The following is a 26,061-nucleotide window of genomic DNA, read 5'->3' as shown; positions in this document are numbered from 1 at the left end:
GAGAAATATGAGCTGAACTTTTATTGTATTGCCATTAAAAAATACTGTGCTTAGGTGTGGATTATATTTCAGTAACTGTACTTCATTACTGTACTTAAGTACTGTTTAGCAGTGGTGGAGAGTAACTAAGTAAATGTAATTAGTTTCTGTACTTTAGTATTTTTTCGTGTATCTGTACTGAAGTTTTTCCATTCTGGGCGACTTTTTACTTTCACTCCACTACATTTCAAAGTCTAATATCTGACTTTTTCCTGCTACATTTTGAGAAATCTGTCGTTCCTTTTGGTTTCTGTGTGTATAAAAACGTAACATGTCAAAACAAAAGAAGCACAAAGCAAGAGCACCAATCAGGGCACAGCGGTCACTTTGTTTAGAGCTTGTTTTGACCTGTTGGTCATACCGACCCAGTGCAGCACACGGTTCAACGTCAGCGCAGCAGCGTAAAATTTTGGGAGAGTCTGTTCAACATAAATGATGAACTAACCTAACTTTGTGTAAATTAAGTGATACTTATTAGTCCCACAACGGGGAAATTTCACCTCCACATTTAATCCATCTGTGAAGTGAAACACCACATACACACTAGTGAGCACACACACAAGGGGGCAGTGAGCACACTTGCCCAGAGTGGTGGGCAGCCCTATCCACAGCGCCCAGGGAGCAGTTGGGGGATAGGTGTCTTGCTCAAGGACACTCATTTGTGATCCTGAGTTTAAAGTCAGTTTTTATTAAACTGAAACTGGAACTAAGCTCCACTCGACACTCGAAAACAGTGAATGGGATTGGGCCTCAGAGTCAGTCCAAATGAAACAGCCACCCCTTGTACATTTACCTTCAGAACTGAGATGTGAAAATGCCATAAGATCTTATTTCACAACAAGGCCGGGACGCATTACACAGGGTGTCTGGGAGTTTTAGCAGAGTTGACGGGGATTTGAGTGGCCGCTTCTGGCAACCCTGGCGTTAACTCCTTCTTGCCATGGACTCCGGAGCTGGGCTGCTCTGTCTGAACCACCGCGCTCATTAATCTGAGCTCCTTTCTGCGTCTGACGCCCGAGACCTGCTTCAAAATGTTGTCCTCTACGTGGAATTTCATCAAACGCCACAAGAGGAAGTTCATCGTCGCCGGGGCGCTGGTTGGAGGTACAGCGCGGGGCTAAAACGCGCCACGTCGCCGCTGCGAGGCTCATACATTCACTCCGCGCTGCGAGCCGCCGATCAGAGACGGGTTTAAACTGCAGACGCGCGGTTTAGAGCCGCGCTCCGCCGCGTGTCGAGCGGCTGGTGAAGCAGTGTGGTGGTGGTGTCGTTGTTGTTGTTCTTGTTGTTGTGGAGCTCAGCCGAGCCAGAGCAGCAGCCGCTAGTTTCCCCGAGCTGCTTCACTGCCTGTTAACCTGTCACCCAGCTCAGGGTCCTCGGCGTCGGCTCGTCTGAGACTCCATGGCGGTCGTTTACAGCTCGTTCGTTCGCAGCGTTTAACTGAACAGTCCTGGCGATCGTATAAACAACAATAATGCGTGGCCACGACTTAGTAAAGCGTGGGAACGAGATCCTAATGAGATCCCCACGCATTACTACGGATGTCCGCTGCTGACGTCCTGTATAAATAAAGAATAATGACTTAGTAAGGCGTGGGAAAGAGATGATTAAGTCTTACATAATCGAGATCATGGCTTGCTAAGTCATGGCCACGCATTAGGATCTTGTTCCCACGCTTTACTAAGTCGTGGCCACGCATTATTTTCAGAGGATGTCGCCAGCGGAGCTCTGTATGGGTCGGTGGTCCAGAGAGGCTGTGAGGCACTTCTAGTTTTTCGGGTTGTTATTTTGAGATTACGCCTTAATTAATACGGAGCCCCGCTGGTGACGACTTGTATAAATAAAAATAATGCGTGGCCTTACTAACGCGTGGGAATGAGATCCTAATGCGTGGGAACGAGATCGCGGCTTACTAAGTGGTGGCCACCTATTAGGATCTCGCTGCCATGCGTTATTTTTATTTAAACAGGACGTCACCAGCGGGGCTCTGTAAATGATCTTGTTATCTCAAGGTAGTAAAATTGTTATCTTGAAATAACAGATTACTCATCTTATTATCTCGAGATCGCAAAAGTTGTTATCTCAAGATCACAAGTTACTAGTGTTGTTATCTCGAGATAACAATCTAGAAAATTGTAGCAACAGCTCACGGCCTCTTGGGACTTCTGTATTCTTGTCCTTACACTCACCATCAATTGCAAATGATGCAATCCAACTACACCTGCTAATGTTCAGGGACATGTCTGCCCCAGGTGTGTACCTGCTTGGTAAATATGCTCAAAGGAAACTCCAGGAGATGCAGGAGCGCGAAGCGGCGGAGTACATCGCTCAGGCTCGGCGCCAGTTCCACTTCGAGAGTAACCAGAGGACGTGCAACATGACAGGTAAGCACTCACAGTGCTGTATCGATACTGGTAGACCGTCGTATAGGTTTCAGTGTTAGAGCCACTGATAGAAAGTGAGCTGTTCTTGTGTGTTTTACCCAGATGCCCAAGCAGGAGGGTAACTAGGATCTACTAGGCCCCACTGAATCTTCTAGCCGCACAAAAAAAAAAAAAGACAACGTAATACACTATATTTCTTATTATATACTTTTGGAAATATAGTGTACATATTGCCATATATTCTTTGAATGGAATGATTTTGATTTTTTCGGAGCTAAAATGAATAATAGATTAGATAACAGGGCTGTTATCTGTTGCCTCCCACACCCTCTCGCCCCTCCAGTAGTTATGGCACTGTGTCGAAGACCTCACAATTAAGTGCAGTGTGCCAAACTTGCAGGCCACTACAGATTATCCTAAAGGAACAATTGTACAGTAAATAAACAGTAAATGAATATCAGGTTTCCTTTCTGGAAATGTGCCTCATGTCATGATGTTTACAGTACTGTGTAGGATTCCTTTCGGGGTAAGTGTAGGAGAAGAAAACGTCTGTAAGCCGGTCTTTTAGCAGAGAGATGTAGAATCTGATACTGTAGTAATGTGATATATTTGGTAAATATTTTTATATTGTACTTTACCATTAGACGCATATTGATGTATCTCTCTCCTAATAATGGATATCTTTGTTTGCAGTGTTGTCGATGCTCCCAACTCTAAGAGAGGCTATCATACACCACCTGAACGCAGAGAGCCTTACAGCACTGCTGAAGTCCAAGTGAGTCTTGCACTACAATTATGAGCCAAGAGATGCTTTGTGAACCTTGAAACTCCTTGAGATCACCGGTGGTTCCAAAACGCACTTGGTCATGTTCTTCATAACGTTCATATTTCATAAGCTACGTTCAGAAGCTGGGCATCGTATGAGGCTGTAACTCTTCTTCACAGTCAAATAGATGGTGATGTCACTTTAAACCCTTATAATAAAAGAAGCTGAACTCAGTTTGTTTTTCTACTGAAAGTCGAGCCGTTTTTCCCCAAATCTGAGCTATAAACTATAAACAGACGGCGTCTCTTCAGTGATCTGCTCTGTAAACGTTACTTTTATAAAATAACACAAACAGCGTCTGAGATTTTTGGCTTTCAGCAGGAAATTGTAAGCATGTAGTGACATGAGTAGATCATAAAACGTGTTCTGTTAATTTGAGAGGAGCTTTTATAAAAAATGAATACAGTAAAAATCTACATTTATTTCATGTAGTTACTGAATAACTTGCCTCATGATTTGGTCACGTAAATTCAGATGGACAAACCAAAACATACCCTGGGCAAGTGGATCTCAGGAGGGAAAAATGAAAATGCAGCAATAATGCAGGATATGATAAATAAAGTTTATATCAGAAACTGTTTCTCTAACCGAAGTGTTTTTCTTAGGCCAACAAACAAGGTTGAGATTTGGGAGGACCTTAAGATTATCAGTAAGTTTGAATTCTCTCCACTACAAACATGAATAGCAGCAGGAGCTCAATAAGAAGCTGAAGTTTGGTCACGCAGTCACTTGTGTTCTCTGACCAGGTTTCACCCGAAGCATTGTGGCTGTTTATAGTACCTGCATGCTGGTGGTTTTGCTGCGTGTGCAGCTCAACATAATTGGTGGTTACTTGTACATGGACAACTCTGTGACTAAAAATGGAACTGTAAGTCCTGAAGCCCCTTTCTTTACCTTCAGAAATGACCTTTTCGTTGAGCTTTAGGTTATGATGTGTTTATGACCTTTTACGTCTCGTTTTTGCACTGTAGACGCCTTTGGCTCCTCCTGAAGTCCAACAGCAGTACCTGTCGAGTATACAGCACCTTCTGGGAGATGGTGAGAGGGCTTAATTATTTCTTGGTTATTTAATCGATTATGTATTACAGGTGGGCTGAAAAATCGATTCTTGGATGCATTGCAATGCAGATGTGGACGATTCTGAGTCAATTCACAAATGTCAAAAATTGATTTTCTAAATTTTAATTTCTAACAATGTTGGCGGAACTTGAAAGTGCAACTCAGACAGCCTGAGGCGCCAGAATGTAAATACGCCACCATTTAAGGTGGAACAGGGACATTTGAAAGAGAAGCGACTTCATCTTTGTAACTTTAGTGTTTGACAGGTGTCAAACACAAACAAACCTTGCATCTTTGCAGGTTTCATGTACCAGGAAACCAACTGCTCTGCTTATATATTGTCTCCAAATGTCCGTCTTAAATCTCTATTTGCCTATTTGTAGCTAATAGCCAGGCAAGGCTGCGGTACTATGTGACCTGCAGTCTGCACACCAGGGCTTTCACGCTATGTTGGACAGCAGAGATACAGCGTCCAGTCTCAAAGATTACTGACGCAGCGACCCCCCCCGCCCCCCCCCCAACACCCCAACACCCCCCAACACCCCAACACCCCCCAACAGACACACACACACACTCTCTCTCTCTCTCTCTCTCTCTCTCTCTCTCTCTCTCTCTCTCTCTCTCTGTCTCTCGGAGAGAACGGGCTGAACAGAAAAGAGAGATGCATGGATAATCGTTTTATAATCGCATCACAGCCTCTGAATCGTAATTACATCTAATCGTGAGGTGCCACCCTTCCTATGTATGGTGGTTCATTTTAACCTGTGATGTTTTTTCTACAGGGCTTATAGAGCTGATAACCGTTGTGAAGAAAGCTGTGCAGGAAGTTCTCGGGCTGTAAGTTTTTCATAATGAACTGTTTTTTAAACACAATGCCACGCTGGTTTGTAACCTTAAAGTATTGTGTCACAAGCTCAGGAAGCTTCATGACTGCATTAGGGTTTCCAGTCTGGTAGAACATCTTCCAACCCAACTGCAGTGTTTTCACTGTGGAAGCTCATTCAGTGCAGACTGTAACAGCTGCGCTGTGTTAAAGAGCTGTGAGATCTTTCTTACCCGCTGATATACGGATGTCTGTCTGTCTTTCTAATTGTCTGTCTGTCTGTCTTTCTAATTGTCTGTCTGTCTGTCTTTCTAATTGTCTGTCTGTCTGTCTTTCTAATTGTCTGTCTCTGTCTTTCTAATTGTCTGTCTGTCTTTCTTTCTAATTGTCTGTCTGTCTTTCTTTCTAATTGTCTGTCTGTCTTTCTTTCTAATTGTCTGTCTGTCTGTCTGTCTTTCTAATTGTCTGTCTGTCTGTCTGTCTGTCTTTCTAATTGTCTGTCTGTCTTTCTAATTGTCTGTCTGTCTTTCTAATTGTCTGTCTGTCTGTCTTTCTAATTGTCTGTCTGTCTTTCTAATTGTCTGTCTGTCTTTCTAATTGTCTGTCTGTCTTTCTAATTGTCTGTCTGTCTTTCTTTCTAATTGTCTGTCTGTCTTTCTAATTGTCTGTCTGTCTTTCTAATTGTCTGTCTGTCTGTCTGTCTAATTGTCTGTCTGTCTGTCTAATTGTCTGTCTGTCTCTAATTGTATGTCTGTCTGTCTCTAATTGTATGTCTGTCTGTCTGTCTCTAATTGTATGTCTGTCTGTCTGTCTTTCTAATTGTATGTCTGTCTGTCTGTCTTTCTAATTGTCTGTCTGTCTGTCTAATTGTCTGTCTGTCTGTCTGTCTAATTGTCTGTCTGTCTGTCTAATTGTCTGTCTGTCTGTCTAATTGTCTGTCTGTCTCTAATTGTATGTCTGTCTGTCTGTCTCTAATTGTATGTCTGTCTGTCTTTCTAATTGTCTGTCTGTCTGTCTGTCAAATTGTCTGTCTGTCTGTCTGTCTAATTGTCTGTCTGTCTGTCTGTCTCTGTCTTTCTAATTGTCTGTCTGTCTGTCTGTCTGTCTGTCTAATTGTCTGTCTGTCTCTAATTGTATGTCTGTCTGTCTCTAATTGTATGTCTGTCTGTCTGTCTCTAATTGTATGTCTGTCTGTCTGTCTTTCTAATTGTATGTCTGTCTGTCTGTCTTTCTAATTGTCTGTCTGTCTGTCTAATTGTCTGTCTGTCTGTCTGTCTAATTGTCTGTCTGTCTGTCTAATTGTCTGTCTGTCTAATTGTCTGTCTGTCTGTCTAATTGTCTGTCTGTCTCTAATTGTATGTCTGTCTGTCTGTCTCTAATTGTATGTCTGTCTGTCTTTCTAATTGTCTGTCTGTCTGTCTGTCAAATTGTCTGTCTGTCTGTCTGTCTAATTGTCTGTCTGTCTGTCTGTCTCTGTCTTTCTAATTGTCTGTCTGTCTGTCTAATTGTCTGTCTGTCTGTCTGTCTTTCTAATTGTATGTCTCTATCTATCTATCTATCTATCTATCTATCTATCTATCTATGTGTTTTTCTAATTGTCTTTCTGTCTGTCTCTCTGTCTTTCTAATTGTATGTCTATCTGTCTAATATAAATATAAAGCAAGACTTTGAGTCCTGAATCTTTTCATTGTTTGAGGGTCTCCTTGAAGCAAAATCTGTCCCTGCAAGATCTGGAGCAGCATCTGACTCGGGTCAGACGGCTGGTGGAGGACGACTGCGGCTCCTTGAAACACAGAACTCTCTCCTGGTACATGATGCCTGATGAGGAGAACACACTGGCTGATCAGGTAAAAACACTAAACCCTTTGAAAATACACAGGCTAAAAATTCAGTGAAACACAGATTTTGTTTTACAGAACGTAAAGGTTTTGCTTGTATTTGTGAGCAAGTATGATATGATGTATTTTATTTCTCTGAAACGCAAAGAACACACTGTTATGGATGTGACTGAGTAGGCAGGGATAGTGCAGCTTAAACTGAAGAGAAAAATTCCTATAGAGGACGTCTCTAATAGCATCAAACCTTTTTTCACAAACTTCCAGATTCTTGAATTTCAAAATCGGTCAGAATGCTCATTCCTAGTCGAAATGGCACCAGTTTAATACCCAGTATCAATGTCAGGCAGATAGCATTAGAACATCTTGGGGGAAGCCATTTAAATAATTAATCATGATTGACTCCACAAAATAATTCAGTTAATCACAATAAAGTACAGTTTGCTCTTTCTTTGCTTTAAATTGGCTCCAAAAACAGATTGTTAAGCAGTGCATTTGGTTCTAACTCTGAGTGGAAGATAGAAACTTTTATCAGAATTTATTACTTTCAGTAATTCAACATTTTCGTCATGGAAGCACAGGTTTAACATGAAGCTGAACATTAAGATGATGTGACTTCCATGGAATGTATGCAGTTTCCAGTTGTTCTCACGTGATTTTCATTTTCAGGTTCATATATAAAAAATATAACGCTGTTGTCAGAAGAAAACCTCATATCTTCAAAAACATACATTTAATGTAAGTCAGTGGAACCAGAATTCTTTCCAAGTCATTTTGGGTCGTTTCTTTTGGTCCATTCATTGTGAAACTTACACACAATATAAAGAGCAAAAGATATTTTCAAATTTTGTCAAAAACTGAAAAACGACAAAAATGGAGATACAAGGTTTTCTTCTGACAGCAGCGATGTATATGTGTGTATATATATAAATATAAAATTATCACTGGTGAGCAACAGTGCAACATTGTCTTCATCCATCAACCAATTAGTGTATACAGTGTCATACACCCATCAGGCATAACATTATGAGCACCTCCTTGTTTCTGTGCTCATTGTCCATTTTATCAGCTCCACTTACTGTATAGGTGAACTATCTAGTTCTACAGTTACAGACTGTAGTCCATCTGTTTCTCTGATACTTTGTTACCCCCTTTTACCCTGTTCTTCAGTGGTCAGGACCCCCGAGTCCTGACCACTGACCAGTAGAAGTTCCTCCCTTTAGACCTCCACTTGAGTAAAAGTACTAAAATATTTACCTTCAAATGTACTTAAGTATAAAGTAAAAGTATTAAAAGAGTAATTATGGCTCTGATGTCCTGTTATCATTTTTAGACTCGCTTCATGAACTCATTTTAGGTGAAAATCCTCCAGTGTCTCTCTTGGTAAACCAGTCTTTTAATAGAACGTCATTAATTAGTGACGCTGACGTCTATTAAAATGATCATAAGCACAAAACACTGAAGGTAAACAGTTTCCATCAGGGAGAACCGAGTGGCTCTGAAATCACTTTTTACAAACAAGCAAAGTTTCAGTTTAAGATTTATTTACAACTTAGTTCCAAGTTTAAGTTTAATAAAAACTGGCTTTAAACTCAGGATCACAAATGAGTTTCCTTTACTATATTGATCTGTAGGTCTCTGTTCATAAACATAAACCAGCCCAAACTAATTTACTATAAAACGAAATGGTGTTTGTATAAATTCAGAAAAAGCCGCGTCGCACTGCAGTTTTTCCATGTATCTGTACTGAAGTTTTTCTGGGCGACTTTTTACTTTCACTCCACTACATTTCAGAGTCTAATATCTGACTTTTTCCTCCACTACATTTTGAGAAATCTGTCGTTTCTTTTGGTTTCTGTGTGTATAAAAACGTAACATGTCAAAACGAAAGAAGCGCAAAGCAAGAGCACCAATCAGGGCACAGCGGTCACTTTGTTTAGAGCTTGTTTTGACCTGTTGGTCATACCGACCCAGTGCAGCACACAGTTCAACGTCAGCGCATCAGCAACTTCTGGGAGAGTCTGTTCAACATAAATGATGAACTAACGTAACTTTGTGTAAATAGAGCACAATATAGAAATATGTCCACATATGCAGTCGTGACTGACGCGGCTTTTTTCTGAATTTATACAAACACCATTTCATTTTATAGTAAATTAGTTTGGGCTGGTTTATGTTTATGAACAGAGACCTACCGATCAATATAGTAAAGGAGCTCATTTGTGATCCTGAGTTTAAAGCCAGTTTTTATTCAACTGAAACTTGGAACTAAGTTGTAAATAAATCTTAAATGAAACTTTGCTTGTTTGTAAAAAGTTCAGAGCCACTCGTTTGAACTTGCTCACAGCTGGTGCAACCGTCCACTAATGGTCTACCACTCTGAAGAGCTTAGTTCCAACATAAATGGAGCTGCTATTCAGATGCTCCTGAAGGCCTTAACTAACTAGATGTGTTAGAGTAGGGGTGGAAGTAAACTACCCAGGAGGTACATCATCACGATTGGGCCTGGCTTTAAACTGAGGAAGATTTGATCCTGTGCTGACTAGTTAGTGTCTTTTATTTTTTTCCTTATTATTATTATAGTTATTCTTTTCTGTTATAAGTCTGTTCTAAAATAATTCTTTGTGCTGTAAATACTGTATCTTAATTAATCTGAGGTGTAAATTGTTTTAAAATTGCACACAACACAATCGGCAGCATAAAATCAGTCACTTTCTTTGGTTTTTAAAGATAAAAATTAGAATTTTTTGAAATTTTTTTGTTGTTGTTTTGAATGATTCAGTTTGAATAGAAATGTAGATCTATTTTGAATTTTTGAATCTGTTGTTTCAGGCGTCTGGTCTCACAGAGAACGACATCACAACAATAAAGCTACTCAACGAAACCAGGGACATGCTTGATAGGTATGGAAAACTGTAGGCCTTGTTCAGACTGCAAGCCCAAATCTGAATTTTGGCATATCCAGGTTGTAGCCAGATTGATTGATTGTTGATGGTTTGAACAGCAAAGAAACATGTGAAATCTTTGCTAATTGGATCCAAACCACATTTGGAAGTGGTTTGAAATGCGATTCTGATTTTATTATTTACTGCTGCGTCTCGGTGTGGGCGCTCTGGATTTCAAAGGTTAAGTTTACACAGCAGGTAAAAGGGGCCTAAATCTGAGTTTTTCACTCATTTTTTTTTTTTGTCTGACTGTTCAGATTATCTTTTAAAGTGATCTGTATGTGACAGTAATCTGAACAGATCAGCTCCTAAACTGACCCACATGCGCAGAAGAACAGAGTGTCATCACAGAGTGTCATCCAGAGGTAAACAATCACAACCGCCAACAAACGCCAGTCGCTCCCGGAGGATCAGCTTCATCTTCACCAGCATCACAGGAGCCATCATGAAGCTTCATTGGCTGACAGCTCATCACTCCGAATGTGTCAGAGCTGGCTGTAAAAAGGGCATGTTATTCGGCTACTGCCACTTCTTTAAACTTTTCTTTGACGCCACAGCTTCATTCTCTTACTACCGCATTTGGCCATGTCATTAGAAATTTCGATATGTCTGTTCTAATTTTTTGGTTTTAGCTTAAATGTTTGAGTCTCAGCTGCACAAAATTATGACGAATGCCGAGTTGGATGTAAAAGTCGCATGAATTCCAATCTGGCTCTTCAGACTGAGTCACATTGCCACAGAACGGATACGTATCAGACTTCAGTACCACATATGAAAGCATCGCAAATCGGAATTGAATGTCAGATTGAGTGTGTTTATCTGTTCACACTGACACTGTATGTCTCACATGAAGAAAAGATCAGATTTGGGTCACTTTTACCTGCTGAATGAACAAAAAGTCAACAAAAGTGTCTTAATGTTGTTTGCATCACTTCTCACACCACAAACAACATTGGAGATAATTGGCCAATGTAGCCATGCGGAGAGTCGTCTCAAAAGACATGATTCGGGAAACAAATCTGATTTGCCTGCAGTCTGAACACTGTACGTTTGTTGAAGTGTCACATAAAGCACAACTCTGGGCGACACCCTTAACCTTTAGCATTGCATCACAACTGTTCACTCTGTTCTTTCAGCCCTGATTTCAATACTGTACTCAACATTTGCCTGAACCGAGGCTTCAGCCGTTTCCTTGACAACATGGCAGAATTCTTCCGACCTCCCCAGCAAGACTCCACCCCCTGCAGCACACCTGATAGGTCAGCATTCACACCAGTTGACTTGGCGTACTTGCCTAGTATTTGCGCCTCTACTGTTGAAATCTTTTTCACACTTGTCTGTGGTCCAGTTTTGATGATCTGTAGCACATGAGAAACAAGGTATGACCGGTGGCGTTCAGAGATGATGTTCTAATAATGTTTAATCCAGGTCTGATTTACATGCATGTAGCTGTGTTTGCCGTTCTCCTTTGACCTCCCTGATGCACAAGCTGTTTTCATCAGTCACTGCCATTCTTGGTAAACCAAGGTACCTTTTGAGGAGCTGTTTGAGAGAGGCTAGAACCAACAAACCTGGTGTCAAATTTCAAAATCACTGTGATCACTCATTTGGCCAGTTCCAGTGCTCAGCTGAACTCTGACTTACTGCTAGAAACACTGGTCTGAGTGATTTTATCCCAGGGCTTCTCGACCTTTTTCATCCCGAGGCCCACCTGTTTATAAATGCAAAGCACGGCAGCCCACAGGACAAAATAAAATTTAAGGTTTTTCTTTTTCTTAAGTGCTGACACTCAAAACCTGAGAATCTGGGCCAGAAAAAGATCAGATCACCCACTTTGGTTCAATCACAGGTCCAAAATGTGCAGTTATGTTAAAAAAAAATATACACTCACCGGCCACTTTATTTGATACAGTAAAAGGTTGGACCCCCTTTTGCCTTCAGAACTGCCTTAATTCTTCGTGGCGTACTTTCAACGTGTTGGAAACATTCCTCAGAGATTTTGGTTGGTTATTTGAGTTCCTGTTGCCTTTCTATCATCTCGAACCAGTCTGCCCATTCTCCTCTGACCTCTCACATCAACAAGGCATTTTCGTCCACACAACTGCCGCTCGCTGTATATTTTCTCTTTTTCGGACCGTTCTCTGTAAACCCTAGAGATTGTTGGGTATGAAAATCCCAGTAGATCAGCAGTTTCTGAAATACTCAGACCAGCCCATCTGGCACCAACAACCACGCCATGTTCAAAGTGACTTAAATCACCTTTCCTCCCCATTCTGATGCTCGGTTTGCACTTCAGCAAGTTGTCTTGACCACCTCTACATGCCTAAATGCATTGGGTTGTGGCCATGTGACTGGCTGATTAGCTATTTGTGTTAACAAGCAATTGTACCTAATAAAGTGGCCAGTGAGTGTACATGTGCAGAGATGTCCAAAAAAAAAAGGGGGGGGGTAAAAAGAAATAGGGATATATGAGGGATATGTAGACTGATTTAGCAGCCACAGTGTATGTTAATGCAGTTTCATTTTTCCTGAATGAAATTATTTGTCTTATTAAAATAGGTTTTATGCATCTTTTCCAGTCTTTCACATGTAAGTCTTCCGCTTGCTAAAATAATTCCTATTGCCAACGGACAGATTCACTCAATATGCAGTGAAATACCCAGCCACTTTGTGCAGGTAAGCCGAGGATTTCAAAATTCCTCTTCCTCTTATGACTGTTATTGTGAAATTACTAGCTGATAACACCTGATTTAGTAGACAAGGCTGGGTTCAGTCATGTCTCTGGGTGTCTAATGTGTAGCATCATCACTAATGTTTGCCCTCGTTCTCATTTTTCCAGGATCTTTTGATGATAGACCAGGTGAAAGAGTTTGCGGCCAACGTTTATGAAACGTTCAGCAGCCCCCTTGACCTGCAGAAGTAAACGCTAGGACCGAGTATAGCGTGGACTTGTGTTGGAGGTCAGTTCCTGAGGAATCTGCGAAGAGAGACACAGCAGAACATTCCCTTCAACCATCCTACGCAAAAAAAAAAAAGCTCAGGGACTTTTGCATGGTGGAATGTCAACTCATGAACTGCACAGCAGTCTCGTTTTAAGGAACGAAAAGTGAAAGATGGACATTTTATTCTGGTGATAATTATTGGCCCAGACTCTTTGGGACTTGTATTAATCGCTGGTCATTTTTAAGCCAAGTGTCTTTATAGTTATGTTAGAGGCTGACCTACTAAGATGTGTCATTTGCAACAGAAGAACCCGGTCCAGTCCATGTGGACCTCAAAATAAAACCGCAGTCCATATCCCAAACCATCCTAAGGGAGCATTCAGTGCCATTTAAAGGAATACGACAGCGCTTTTCAAACCATGAAATATTTAGTAAGATATCAGAAACAATTGAGTGCGTTTACATGGATTGAGTAATTTGAGTAATTCTGATCAAAATCAGAAAAATCAAAAAATTTCTGCATTTTTATTCTGCACGATTATTCAAGTGGTCATGTAAACACCATACTCAGATCTAGAAATGAAATTAAGAAATCTGGTGAAGAGGCTGGATTTTAGCTCAGTAATCAGATTTCTCAGTGTAAACTTTCTCTGATTTCTTTCAGATTTTTCAGTCTGTGCATGCGCGAGATCAGATTGCGGTACCAGAAATAAGCGAGCAGCATTGAGACGCAGCAAAATACCAAATATACACTATATATGTCCAAAAGTATTCCCTCACTCATCCAACTCGTTGAATTCAGGTGTTCCAATCACTTCCATGGCCACAGGTGTATGAAACCAAGCTCCTAGGCCTGCAGACTGCTTCTACAAACAGTGAAAGAATGGGTCGCTCTCAGGAGCTCAATGAAATCCAGCGTGCTACCATGTCCACGGTACCAGTTGTGTCCCGTTGTGAAATTTCCTCACTACTAAATATTCCACAGTCAACCGTCAGTGGGATTATAACAAAGTTGAAGTGATTGGAAACAACAGCAACTCAGCCACAAAGTGGTCGGCCATGTAAAATGACAGAGCAGGGTCAGCAGATGCTGAGGTGCATAGTGCGCAGAGGTCACCAACTTTCTGCAGAGTCAATCACTACAGACCTCCAAACTTCATGTGGCCTTCAGATCAGCTCAAGAACAGCATAGAGAGCTTCATGGAATGGGTTTCCATGGCTGAGCAGCTGCATCCAAGCCTTACATCACCAAGCGCAATACAAAGCATGGAATGCAGTGGTGTAAACCGCTGCCACTGGACTCTAGAGCAGTGGAAACGTGTTCTCTGGAGTGATCAATCATGCTTCTCCATCTGGAAATCCAATGGAGTCTGGGTTTGGCGGTTGCCGGGAGAACGGTACTTGTCTGACTGCATTGTGCCAAGTGTAAAGTTTGGTGGAGGGGGGATTATGGTGTGGGGTTGCTTTTCAGGAGTTGGGCTCGGCCCCTTAGTTCCAGTGAAAGGAGCTCTTAATGCTTCAGCACCAAGAGATTTTGGACAATTTCATGCTCCCAACTTTGAAGAGTTGCAGCTGTTATAGCTGCAAAGGGTGGGTCGACATCATATTAAACCATATGGATTAAGAATGGGATGTCACTGAAGTTCCTATGCGTGTGAAGGCAGATGAGCGAATACTTTTGGAAATTTCAGGTAAAGCAGCACAAAGTTTTAAAAAAAAGCAGCGGTATGAAGTTTGAGTTTTACATTATGTTTACGTCACGTCTTCCTCTGTGAGTTTATTGGCTGGTTGTAAAGCAGAAATCTGATTACTGTCTGACTCATGTCGACATGAAGCTTCCCCATTATCTGATTACTCAAGTTCATATGAATGCATTGATCGAATTACTGACAAAATCAGATTTTCTGAAGTTATCAGATTATTGAGTGGATTATCAACACACTCACTGACTCGTAACCCAAAAATACGAAGACAAATGAGAGGAGCCCCAGCTTAAGGTGCTTTATAAGTGTGTGTAGGGTCATCAATTCTTCTGTTTGTCTACATGGCAAATAGCTCTCTGTGGTAATTGAAGGTGCTACATGTGAGGAAAAACTCTGGAGTGTTACTTAAATGACCTGGCCTGGATGTACATGTTGCTAAGAGAGATCAACAATGTAGGAACGGTTCTCAAGGCTTTACAACACAATGTAGGCTTAATTCTTAGACACAGATTAATTTTAGTCTCTCTAACAGTGATACTCTGGGAGCAGTGCACTAATGTAGGGCTGAAGGATTTGGGGAAAAGATGTAATTGTGAGTTTTCTAACATTTCAATTGCAATTTAAACATGATTATTTCCTATAAATTAGTTTCCAGTCCTTTATTTTCACTAAGAAGACCTGCACATTCATTTCTTCAGACTTGAAACTACGCTGAATGTCGCTTGCTAGACTATTGGGGCTGGGCGCATGCCACAACTATCAGTTCACAAGCTCAAATTTGACCAATTAAAGCTCAAGACAATGTTGAATAATTTAGAAAATAATAAAAATCGCAGCTGAATATGATTAAATGATAAAAGCGATTGATCATTCAGCCCTTCACTAATTTCTCACCACCTGGTGGTGCTCATGGGTAAAAATGACATAGTTTGTAAGCTGCTTTGACCAAATCTGAACTTGTCAGTTTGATTGGAATAAATATGTGATAAACACGCATCAAATAATTTTCTTTTAGCTGAAAAGAATATGCTTTTAGTTCAGTTCTCTTTACGACGGAGACTTCGTACCTCATACCGACTGCATTCATGTTCAACATGGACACCTTCACTGAAGGCAGTGAAGGAACGTTGCAGTCTGTTATTGCAGTACGTGGAAGTGGAGATGGCTGTAGCTTCACCTTAAACATCACACTAATCTTTATCATGCCTACATCCAAGCCTGAGCATTCAATTTTTTGTTTTACATGAATTCTGTGCTTATTTATTAACAGCTGCTGGGGAGAATAATGGACTGATTACCTGAATAGATGGATGCTATAAAGAAACTTTCAATTAAAAGGTGATAAATCCAATTCATGTCATCTTATGCTGCTTCATTCATGCATATTAATGAGTGATTATTTTCTGTTTTACAGAAAATTTGGTGGATTTAGTCTGGATATGAAAATTCCAACTATTTGTGAGATTAATCTTCCTACAGAACAAAACATTTGCTTACAAAATTGGATGCGAGGCACCTTTACAAGACATCTAATCTTCACTACACAGCACTTTCAGTGAGATATGCTTAAAAATGACTTGAGTGACAATTTTTGAATCATTCCATATACAGTACTGTACAAACACTGTACACCTGAGAATTATACAGCTGTTTATATAAAGCTGTAAGTGTATAGTAAAATATCAGTGTTAGAATAAAAAAACATAAACTTCATATAAGAAAGTTGTGATTGTGTGTAAGCCAACATGTTGGTTTAACAGTTTCTAAACTGCTCTTCCACTTATCACTCATTTTCCACTCACAGTCCAATTTATTTCATTTTCCTTCCTTACTTTAATTATAACGATCAGGCATAACATTACGTTATGTATTGTTTCTACGCTCATTGTCCATTTTATCAGCTCCACTTACTGTATAGGTGCAGTTTGTAGTTCTACAGTTACAGACTGTAGTCCATCTGTTTCTCTGATACTTTGTTAGCCCCCTTTTACCCTGTTCTTCAGTGGTCAGGACCCCCATGGACCCTCACAGAGCAGGTACTATTTGGGTGGCGGATCACTCTCAGCACTGCAGTAACACTCACGTGGTGGTGGTGTGTTAGTGTGTGTTGTGCTAGTGCGAGTGGATCAGACACAGCAGTGCTGCTGGAGTTTTTAAACACTGTGTCCACTCACTGTCCACTCTATTAGACACTCCTACTTGTCAGTCCACCTTGTAGATGTAAAGTTAGAGACAATAGCTCATCTGCTGCTGCACAGTTTGTGTTGGTCATCCTCTAGTCCTTCATCAGTGGTCACAGGATGCTGCCCACAGGACGCTGTGGGCTGGATATTTTTGGTTGATGGACTGTTCTCAGTACAGCAGTGACACTGAGGTGTTTTTAAACTCCAGCAGCACTGCTGTGTCTGATCCACTCAGACCGGCGCAGCACACACTAACACACCACCACCATGTCAGCGTTACTGCAGTGCTGAGAATGACCCACCACCTAAACAGTACCTCCTCTGTGAGGGAGCATGGGGGTCCTGACCACTGAAGAACAGGATAAAAGGACGTTAACAAAGTTATTAATAATAAAAAGCAGCATAAACTAGTATTCCACCAAGAAAAGTAGTTCCTTTAGAATGCAGTATCATTGCTAACCAACCATGGACCACTGAATGAGAAGACTGCTCACAGCAAATTGCGGTCATTTAGTGATTTTTTTTTAAACTTTGTGTCCTATAATAGTGAACATGTTATAACACAGAAGTGGTTAATACAAAATTTTCACTTTATAAGTACTTTCTGTTCACTAAATTTCCTATCGCGAGTCTCCGCACCAATCCAGCGGCGTCCTCTTCTCACACTGGGCCTTAATCTCAAACGCCTCCCTGCTCCCTATGCCAGCCAATGAGCTGCTCCGCTCGCCAACCAATCAGCACTCACTAGCAGTAATGCCAGCGTTCTGCTGCCCAAAAACCATTCTACTTGGCTGTAGAATAAAGGAAACATACAGGAGAGTTTTCTTTGTTTTTTTTTAGTGAAATCCATCCTTCTGCTTTCTAAAATGAAAGTTCTGGGCGAGTGATTAGAAACTATTTTAACTTTTCATTTTAAGCCGTTGAGCTCCATTCACTGCTATTCACTGAGGACTCCTTTGCGAGTGCTGTTTATAGCAGGTCTGTTTTTGATATAATGGGGGAAATAGGAAGTGGCCAGGCTCCTCATAAATCGGCCTTGAATGCAGCTCAGCCAATCAGATTTTAGGCCCAGAACTATCCGTTTTCTAAAAGTGAACTAAACTGCAAAACAGCCCGTTTTGAATTCATCATTGCTGTGATGTCACAATGATGAGCGTGTTTATGTGTGGCTGCTCATTCTGCCCAAAGCAGTTCAGCTTCAAAGGATCCAGACATTCAACAGAACTAATGAGTTTGTTCTGTATTTCGGCCCTGATGACTCTTTGACCCAGGCACGGTTCAGGACAGCCAATCAGAACAAAGGTCAGTCTGAAAGGCACAATAAAAGTCGTGTAATTTAAAGGGAAAAGGGAGGTTGGAAAAAAGGAATTATGACTATTTATAGTACATGAGCCCACACAAATGCCATGCATTATCTAAGGCCTCTTTCTTAAAAGACAGCTTTGGTCAGAAGCCATCTAACTAAGTTTGTGTTTGTAAGTACTACTTTCCTTGTTGGCTTCAAAGAAATTGACCAATTACTCTTAAGGGCCTTCCCTGAACCCAGTCATCTAAATTTAGCCACTGCAGCTCTGACTGCAGTCGACTAACATGTATTTATCTGGTTTTGTAGGTTTTTTTAATTACTGTGATTCAACACAAACATCTGATCTTGTGCTTAACCTTTAGGTAGTTTGGTTATCTAATCTGATCTAATGCATGCATGCTGGTCAGTTTAGGGCGATTTCTTGAATTTATTAGCAAGCAGTAATATGTATAATTTGTGTCCAAATGGAAGAAGTCACTCCAGAATACTGAATGAATGTATGGTTACAGCACTGTTTTCATGTGCAGCTGCATTAAACATTACAGTTCACTGTAGCTCCGTTTATACTGCCTTAGTATCAGAGTGATTTCATTAATCTTTCAAGCAATAAAAAAGAAACAGAATTAGTCAAAGTTACACATTTACGCTGTTCAGGTGCCCGCAGTAATAAGTACACATCCTGTTGAGTAATATAACTGTATTTTTCGTTATCATGATCAATTACATCACAGTACAACATAATGCACTCTCCATCATATTGTGGATTGTCTGTAATTATACATCAGTTAGTTCAAGCCATGCAAGCTGGTTGAAAAGCGCTCTACCCGTGCAGTTATTTCGGCATAACATCACAGCTTTTTCACAAACACTGTGTTACTACGCGGAGACGCCATTGCTATGCAACGACTTTGACAGCTGTAGGAGACGCTCAAGCCATTTGAACATTTTTACTTCTTACTTTGCCACAAACATAAAAAGGACACTTTTAAGATCGACAGCCGATTTGGTCAGACTCTGAAGATGAGACGACACTAAATTCCCAAACTGTCGTCACCACTGAGCAGCTTTTCAGTGAGTAGCTGTGACCGAAGAACAGCTAAACAACCTGGAAATGAACCCAATAGCATTCACTAAACGGGCTGTAAGAAGCTTTACAGACTGGCTGGAACAAAACAGCATTAATACTGATCTGGAAAAAACTGACTAAACTGTGCTGAACTTGATATTGGGTCAGATTTATGGCTCAGTCTGATTTGGTCAGACTCTGAATATCAGACAACACGTTTGGTGAATGGTATTGGGTTCATTTCTGGCTGATTCCAGGTTGTTTAGCTGTTCTTCTGTCACAGCTGCCGACTGAAAAGCTGCTCAGTGGTGACGAAAGTTTAGGAATTTAATGTAAGGAGCTGGAGAACGAACTGCTGGCTGTGCAGCGAGTGGTCGGAGCTCGTAACTCCAGCAGCACTGCTGTGTCTGATCCACTGGTACCAACACAACACACCCTAACACACCACCACCACGTCAGTGTCACTGCAGTGCTGAGAATGACCCACCATCCAAATAGTACCTGCTCTGTGAGGGTCCATGGGGGTCCTGACCACTGAAGAACAGGGTAAAAGGGGGTAACAAAGTATCAGAGAAACAGATGGACCACCGTCTGTAACTGTAGAACTACAAAGTGCAGCTATACAGTAAGTGGAGCTGATAAAATGGACAATGAGCGTAGAAACAAGGTGGAGGTCAGAATGTTATGCCTGATTGGTGTATATAAAATATGCATTAAGATTTGTCCTGAGATAAGCACAAGGCAGTTTAGTGTTCCTGAGTAGTGAAGCCTGATTCATTAGCACTGTCTGGAATATCCACCAAAGCCTTGTGTAGAAGCGCCTTTGGTCTGTAATCACACTTAAAATGTGTGGTTTTCACTCGAAGAAGGAAAAAAAAAGAGCAGAAAAAAGTGACCCCAGGCTCTTTTCATCCTACAGCGCCAGGCCGTGGTCTCCTGCACGGATAATCAGCTTTGATTTCCCTGCACATGTGCTTCCAAGCCGCGCATTTGCATACGAGACACAGGATGCGGTCGGCTCAGGAGAAGGTCTGTGTGTGAGACTGCGGTGTGGTCTCAACATTTCAGAGGGGCGAGTCAAGAGGGCAGCGGTCACTAGCTCATAGAGATGCAGCATGACCTGATAGTGGTCTTTGATGGAACTGGAGAACAAAGCATATTTTGGTTCAACAATCTGGAGAACAATTATGTATACTAATGTTTTTCTTTACAGTGTGGCATGAAATTTGTAGTAGTTACAGTTGTACACAAAAGTTTGGGCACCCCAATCAAATAACATGTTTTATTGATTTTATAAGTGTAAATAGGTTAATACATTTTAAAGATAAGAGGAAACTTAAGCATTGGCTGCCCCTAATTCTTGTAATCATTCATAATTGTTGTATTCATCATTTTTACAACTCTTATTGCGTTTATGTTATTGTTTTGCTATCTGGTGTTGACCAGAGGAAGATGGGTTTCTCTTTGGCCTGCTCAGGGGGGCTTGGACAAAGAGTTCTGTAAAAATACTGCTCTACTTTTATTTTACCAAATGGATATGCTGTAAGGGATTTTTAAAGCATTCCTGCATCCTTTCACTTCCAGCATAAGGCTAAGAGTGTAATTACAGTTACTTGTGCAAAGTAGGAAGCCAATGTTGCAACAAGTCAGTTTGTGCAATTTCCTCCCTCCTAGATACTGCACGATCAAGTGTGAGTGGTGTTATTGAAAAGGGGAAGCGTTTAGGAATCACAGCAACAAAGTGTCAGACCATGTAAAGTTACAGAGCGGGTCGCCGAGTTCTGAGGAGCGTAAAGCATAAAAGTCCCCAGTGCTTTGCTGATCAATAACTGCAGAGTTCAGACCTCCTCTGGCATCAACATCAGCTCAAACACTGTGCTGGGAGCTTTATGGAATGGGTTTCCATGGCTGAGCAGCTTCATACAAGCATTGGATGGAGTGGTGTAACATGCCACCACTGGACTCTAAGACAGTGGAAATGTATTCTTTGGAGTGACCAATCATGCTTCTCTATTGGTCAGTCTAGTAGAGGAGTCTGAGTTTGGCGAATGCCAGCAGAACATTACCTGCCTAACTGCACTGTGCCAGCTGTAAAGTTTGGTGGAGGAGGGATGATGATATGGGGCTGTTTTCCAGGGGTTGGTTTAGAACCCTTAGGTCCAGTGAAGGGAAATCTTAATACTTCAGCACCAAGACATTTTGGACAATTATGTTTCCAGCTTTGTGGGAACAGTTTGGGGAAGAACCTTTCCTATTCCAGCATGACTGAGCCCCAGTGCAAAAAGCAAGGTTCATAAAGGCACAACTGAGTGAGTTTGGTGTGGAGGAACTTAAGTGACCCTCACAGAGTCCTGACCTCAATCCCATGCAACACATTTGGGATGAACTAGAAGGGGGATCGTGAGCCAGACCCTCTTGTCCAACATCAGTGTCTGACCTCACTAATGCTCTTCTGGACGAATGGGCACAAATTCCCACAGAATCCAAAATATTGTAGAAAGCTTCCCAGAAGAGTGGGCACTGTTAGAGCTGCAGAGGGGGACCAACTCCATCTTAATGCCTATGGATTAGAATGTGATATCATAAAAATCCTGTGGGTGTAGTGTGTAGGTGTCCCAATATTTTTGTCCATATAGTGTAACTAAATGCATGACATTTTTACTCTTGATAATTACCATACGGACAGTGCGCCACAATCTCAGACAGTTTGCAATGATTTATTTCTTTACAAACCACTAAATGAAGTAGAGACTACAGCACTAATTTGTTCTCAAGCGTCTAGATAACATTGACCAACTGGATCCAGGAAACTGTACAGGCTGTTGCAGATGCTGTAATTATGAGGATTCATCACTAGGTGGAGACTGCTCTCCTAGACAAAGCTGCACTTAACCGATCAGGCATGACATTATATCCTTGTTTCTACACTCACTGTCTGCCCAAATAGTACCTGCTCTGTGAGGATCCCTGGGGGTCTTGACCACTGAAGAACAGGGTAAAAGGGGGTAACAAAGTATCAGAGAAACAGATGGACTACAGTCTGTAACTGTAGAACTACAAAGTGCAGCTATAGAGTAAGTGGAGCTGATAAAATGAACAATGAGTGTAGAAACAAGGAGGTGGTCATGATGTTACGCCTGACCTGATTTATGCTTAAATATTACATGCTGGTCCTTCTGGATTTCTGAGTTATTTATACATGAGTCAGTGTGTGCAGGCATTTCTGTTAGTCTATGCTTTTCTTTAAAACAGTCATTAAAAAATGACCATAAACTAAACAAATGTAAGTGCATGATCTCTTAAACCTCCGTCATATATCACACCTTTCAGTGTGTCTAAAGGATTGTAGGCTCATCATGTCTTCTGAAATCAAGGGCATTAATTGGTAGTTTAACCCACTTTGCTGCAGTGACAGCCTCTACTATTTTGAAAAGGCTTTACTCTAGATGTCCGAACATTGCTGTGAGGATTTGATTGCATTCAGCCACAGGAGTATTAGCGAGGTCAGCTGCTGATGTTGGATGATTAGTTCTGGATCACAAACTCTGCATCAGCTCATCCCAAAAATATCCAATGGAGTTACATCCCACAGAATCTACTCCACAGCCCAACGCTGGGGGTTTCGCACCCTTCTGCTTGATATGTTAATAAGGATATCTCTATTGTCAGAAACAGAACCTCGTATCTCCATTTTTTTTTTACATTTTTCAGTTTTCAACATAATTTGAAAATACCTGTTGTCCTTTACATTGTGTGTAAATTTCGTGATGAATGGACCAAAAGAAACAGTCCAAAATTACTTGGACAAAACGTCTGGTTCCATTGACTTGCATTAAAATTAAAGTATGTTTTTTCCACCTCCTGTAAAGCTACCATTTTGGAGATACAAGGTTTTGTCCCGAAATCAGCGATATATTAATGTACACAAGTAATCTAATCAGTGGGCTAAAACATCTGCATACGACTGTATGTATGTATGTGTGTATTTAGGAGCCATATGGATGTTTGTGCGTGGTGTAGAGGAGCCTGCTGGCACTGACCCTGAACAAGCGTAGATCACTTTTGCTATAATATTAATGAGCTATTATAGAATTATTCTGCATGTAGACCCAATTCAACACTTACTCACTTTTATTAAAATGGCACCTCAACCAGAACCATCAGGAAAAGCAGAGAGGGCAGAAAGAGATTGAGAAGGTTGAAAATAAAAGGAGAGAGGACAGGATCAAGTACAGCTCTTAAATGTTATCTATTCATTGTTATGTATTGTCCAAAAAAAAATATGTTCAATCCAGTTTCAGTGTGTTTGCGTTTAGGAGGCTTTTGTTGACTCAAAGCCACAACACAAAAGAAGTGAGTGTGTGTGATTCTACTGAACTGGTTCAAATTCAGAGCTCAAAGCAAACGGAACTTTTAACTGACCTGGAATTCAAACTAAAATCCTTTTGCTTTAGGTGACCCTATACCAAATATTTTAGTAGTGACTGTTTCAGTGGAGACAATTTTAGCTTATGTTTAACATAACTGAATTCAGTTTTCAGTCACCCATCCAAATGATTGAATTCAGTTGTTCCAATCACTTCCATGGCCCCAGGTGTATAAAACCAAGCCCCTAGGCCTGCAGACTGCTTCTACAAACATTAGTGAAAGAATGGGTCGCTCTCAGGAGCTCAGTGAATTCCAGCATGGTACCATGATCAGACGCCACCTGTGCAACAAGTCCAGTCATGAAATTTCCTCACTACTAAATATTCCACAGTCAACTGTCAGTGGGATTATAACAAAGTGGAAGCAACTGGGAACGACAGCAACTCAGCCACGAAGTGGTCGGCCACGTAAAATGACAGAGCGGGGTCAGCGGATGCTGAGGCACATAGTGCGCAGAGGTCGTCAACTTTCTGCAGAGTCAATCACTACAGACCTCCAGACTTCGTGTGGCCTTCAGATCAGCTCAAGAACAGCTTCATGGAATGGGTTTCCATGGCCAAACAGCTGCATCCAAGCCTTACATCACCAAGCACAATGCAAAGCGTGGAATGCAGTGGTGTAAAGTGCCGCCACTGGACTCTAGAGCAGTGGAGACATGTTCTCTGGAGTGAACAATCACGCTTTCCTGCTTGCCAGGAGAACGGTACCTGTTTGACTGCATTGCGTCCAGTGTAAATTTTGGTGGAGTGGGGATTATGGTCTGGGGTTGTTTTCAGGAGTTGGGTTCGGCCCCTTAGTTCCAGTGAAACTAACTCTTTATGCTTTAGCACGAAGAGATTTTGGACAACTTCATTCTCCCAACTTTGTTATAATGCTATATCCTCTGCATCCTTTGACTTCCACCGTAAGGCTAAGAGTGTAAGAAGTCCAGTGATTTTCACAACTACACTATATGGACAAAAGTATTGGGACACCACTCTTAGTCACTGAATTGAGGCGTTTCAGTCAGTCTCATTGCCACAGGTGTTTAAAATCAAGCAGCTAGCCATGCAGCCTGCCTTTACACACATCTGCGAAAGAATGGGGAGGTGTAAAGAGCTCACTGAATTCAAGTGTGGTGCTGTAGTAGGAAGCCAATGTTGCAACAAGTCAGTTCGCGAAATTTCTTCCCTCTTAGATTTTCCACGATGATGTGTGAGTGGTGTTATTGAAAAGTGGAAGTGTTTAGGAACCTCAAAGTGTCAGACCATGTAAAGTTACAGAGCAGGTCACTGAGTTCTGAGCAGCGTAGAGCATAAAAGTCCCCAGTGTTTTGCTGATCAATAACTGCAGAGTTCAGTCGCGCAGAGTTCAGAGGCGCATTTCCATGGCCGAGCAGTTGCATGCAAGCCCTACATCACCAAGCACAATGAAAAACATTGGATGGAGTGGTGTAAAGCACCGCTACTTATATGTCAGTCTGATGGACATGTCTGGGTTTAGTGAACGTTACCTGCCTGACTGCACTGTGCCAGCTGTAAAGTTTGGTGGAGGAGGGATGATGATATGGGGATGATATATGTTTTTCAGGGGGTGATCTAGAACCCTTAGTTCCAGTGAAGGGAAATCTTAATACTTGAGTACCAAGACATTTTGGACAATTATGTTTCCAACTTTGTGGGAACAGTTTGGGGACGGCCCCTTCCTGTTCCAACATGACTGCACATCAGCGCACAAAACAAAGTCCATAAAGACATGAATGAGCGAATTTGGTGTGGAAGACCTTGACTGGTCTGCACAGAGTCCTGACCTCAATCCGATAAAACACTTTTGGGATGAATTAGAGTGGAGACTGTGAGCCAGGCCTTCTCGCCCAATATCAGTGGCTGACCTCACAAATAAGCTTCTGGAAGAACGGTCAAAAATTCCCATAAACACACTCCTAACCCTTGTGGAAAGCCTTCCCAGAAGAGGTGAAGCTGTTATAGCTAGAAAGGGTGGACCGACATTATATTAAACCCTTTTGATTAAGAATGGGATCTCACTCAAGCTCCTTGAGTGAAGGCAGACTAGCAAATACTTTTGGAAATATAGTGTATGATGACAATAGTAGATAATTCATTCACATCCATCCTTCACCAAGTTTTGATTCAGTTCTCTGAATGTTCTTACACACAATGCACACAGTTACTTTTCCATCAGAGATCCATCCAAATCTTTAATTTATCAACTATTAGTTTCAATATCACCTACAGTTGGCCCAGAAATTCTGCTGTATTGTGCTGTACTAAGACATTTTGGTTGTGTTTTATGAACAATCCCATCAGAATGTGCTTCTGTCATCCTGCATCTATATTCTGAAGTAATTACATGGTCATGCTGATCTTGATGAGTTGTGGTGAATCAGAACTAAACTCAAGATTAGGCCAAGGTCTGACTCATAGTGAGATTTCTGTAGGAATCTGTGATTCTGTGGGAATCTATGAAGGCCACTGTCAGGGGAGTAGCGACCAGTTCAACCCGAAACATTACTTGTGTGAAGG

General features: G+C 41.3%; 1 protein-coding gene across 1 annotated transcript; it reads left to right on the top strand.

The window, feature by feature from the left end:
• Positions 1–1,070: 1,070 nt before the first annotated feature.
• On the top strand, positions 1,071–13,218 carry pex3 (peroxisomal biogenesis factor 3). Its single transcript, XM_037537518.1, has 12 exons — positions 1,071–1,143; positions 2,292–2,423; positions 3,117–3,198; positions 3,855–3,898; positions 3,996–4,117; positions 4,221–4,287; positions 5,091–5,145; positions 6,828–6,978; positions 9,799–9,869; positions 11,048–11,170; positions 12,491–12,587; positions 12,751–13,218. The coding sequence occupies exons 1-12, from the start codon at positions 1,071–1,073 to the stop codon at positions 12,832–12,834; spliced, it is 1,101 nt and encodes a 366-aa protein (XP_037393415.1). The 3' UTR covers positions 12,835–13,218.
• The last annotated feature ends 12,843 nt before the right edge of the window (positions 13,219–26,061 follow it).

This window comes from Pygocentrus nattereri, chromosome 4 (genome assembly GCF_015220715.1).
Source record: "Pygocentrus nattereri isolate fPygNat1 chromosome 4, fPygNat1.pri, whole genome shotgun sequence".
Classification (NCBI taxonomy): domain Eukaryota; kingdom Metazoa; phylum Chordata; class Actinopteri; order Characiformes; family Serrasalmidae; genus Pygocentrus; species Pygocentrus nattereri.
The sequence above is the reverse complement of the archived record's forward strand: the minus strand, read 5'-3'. Positions and strand labels throughout refer to the sequence as shown.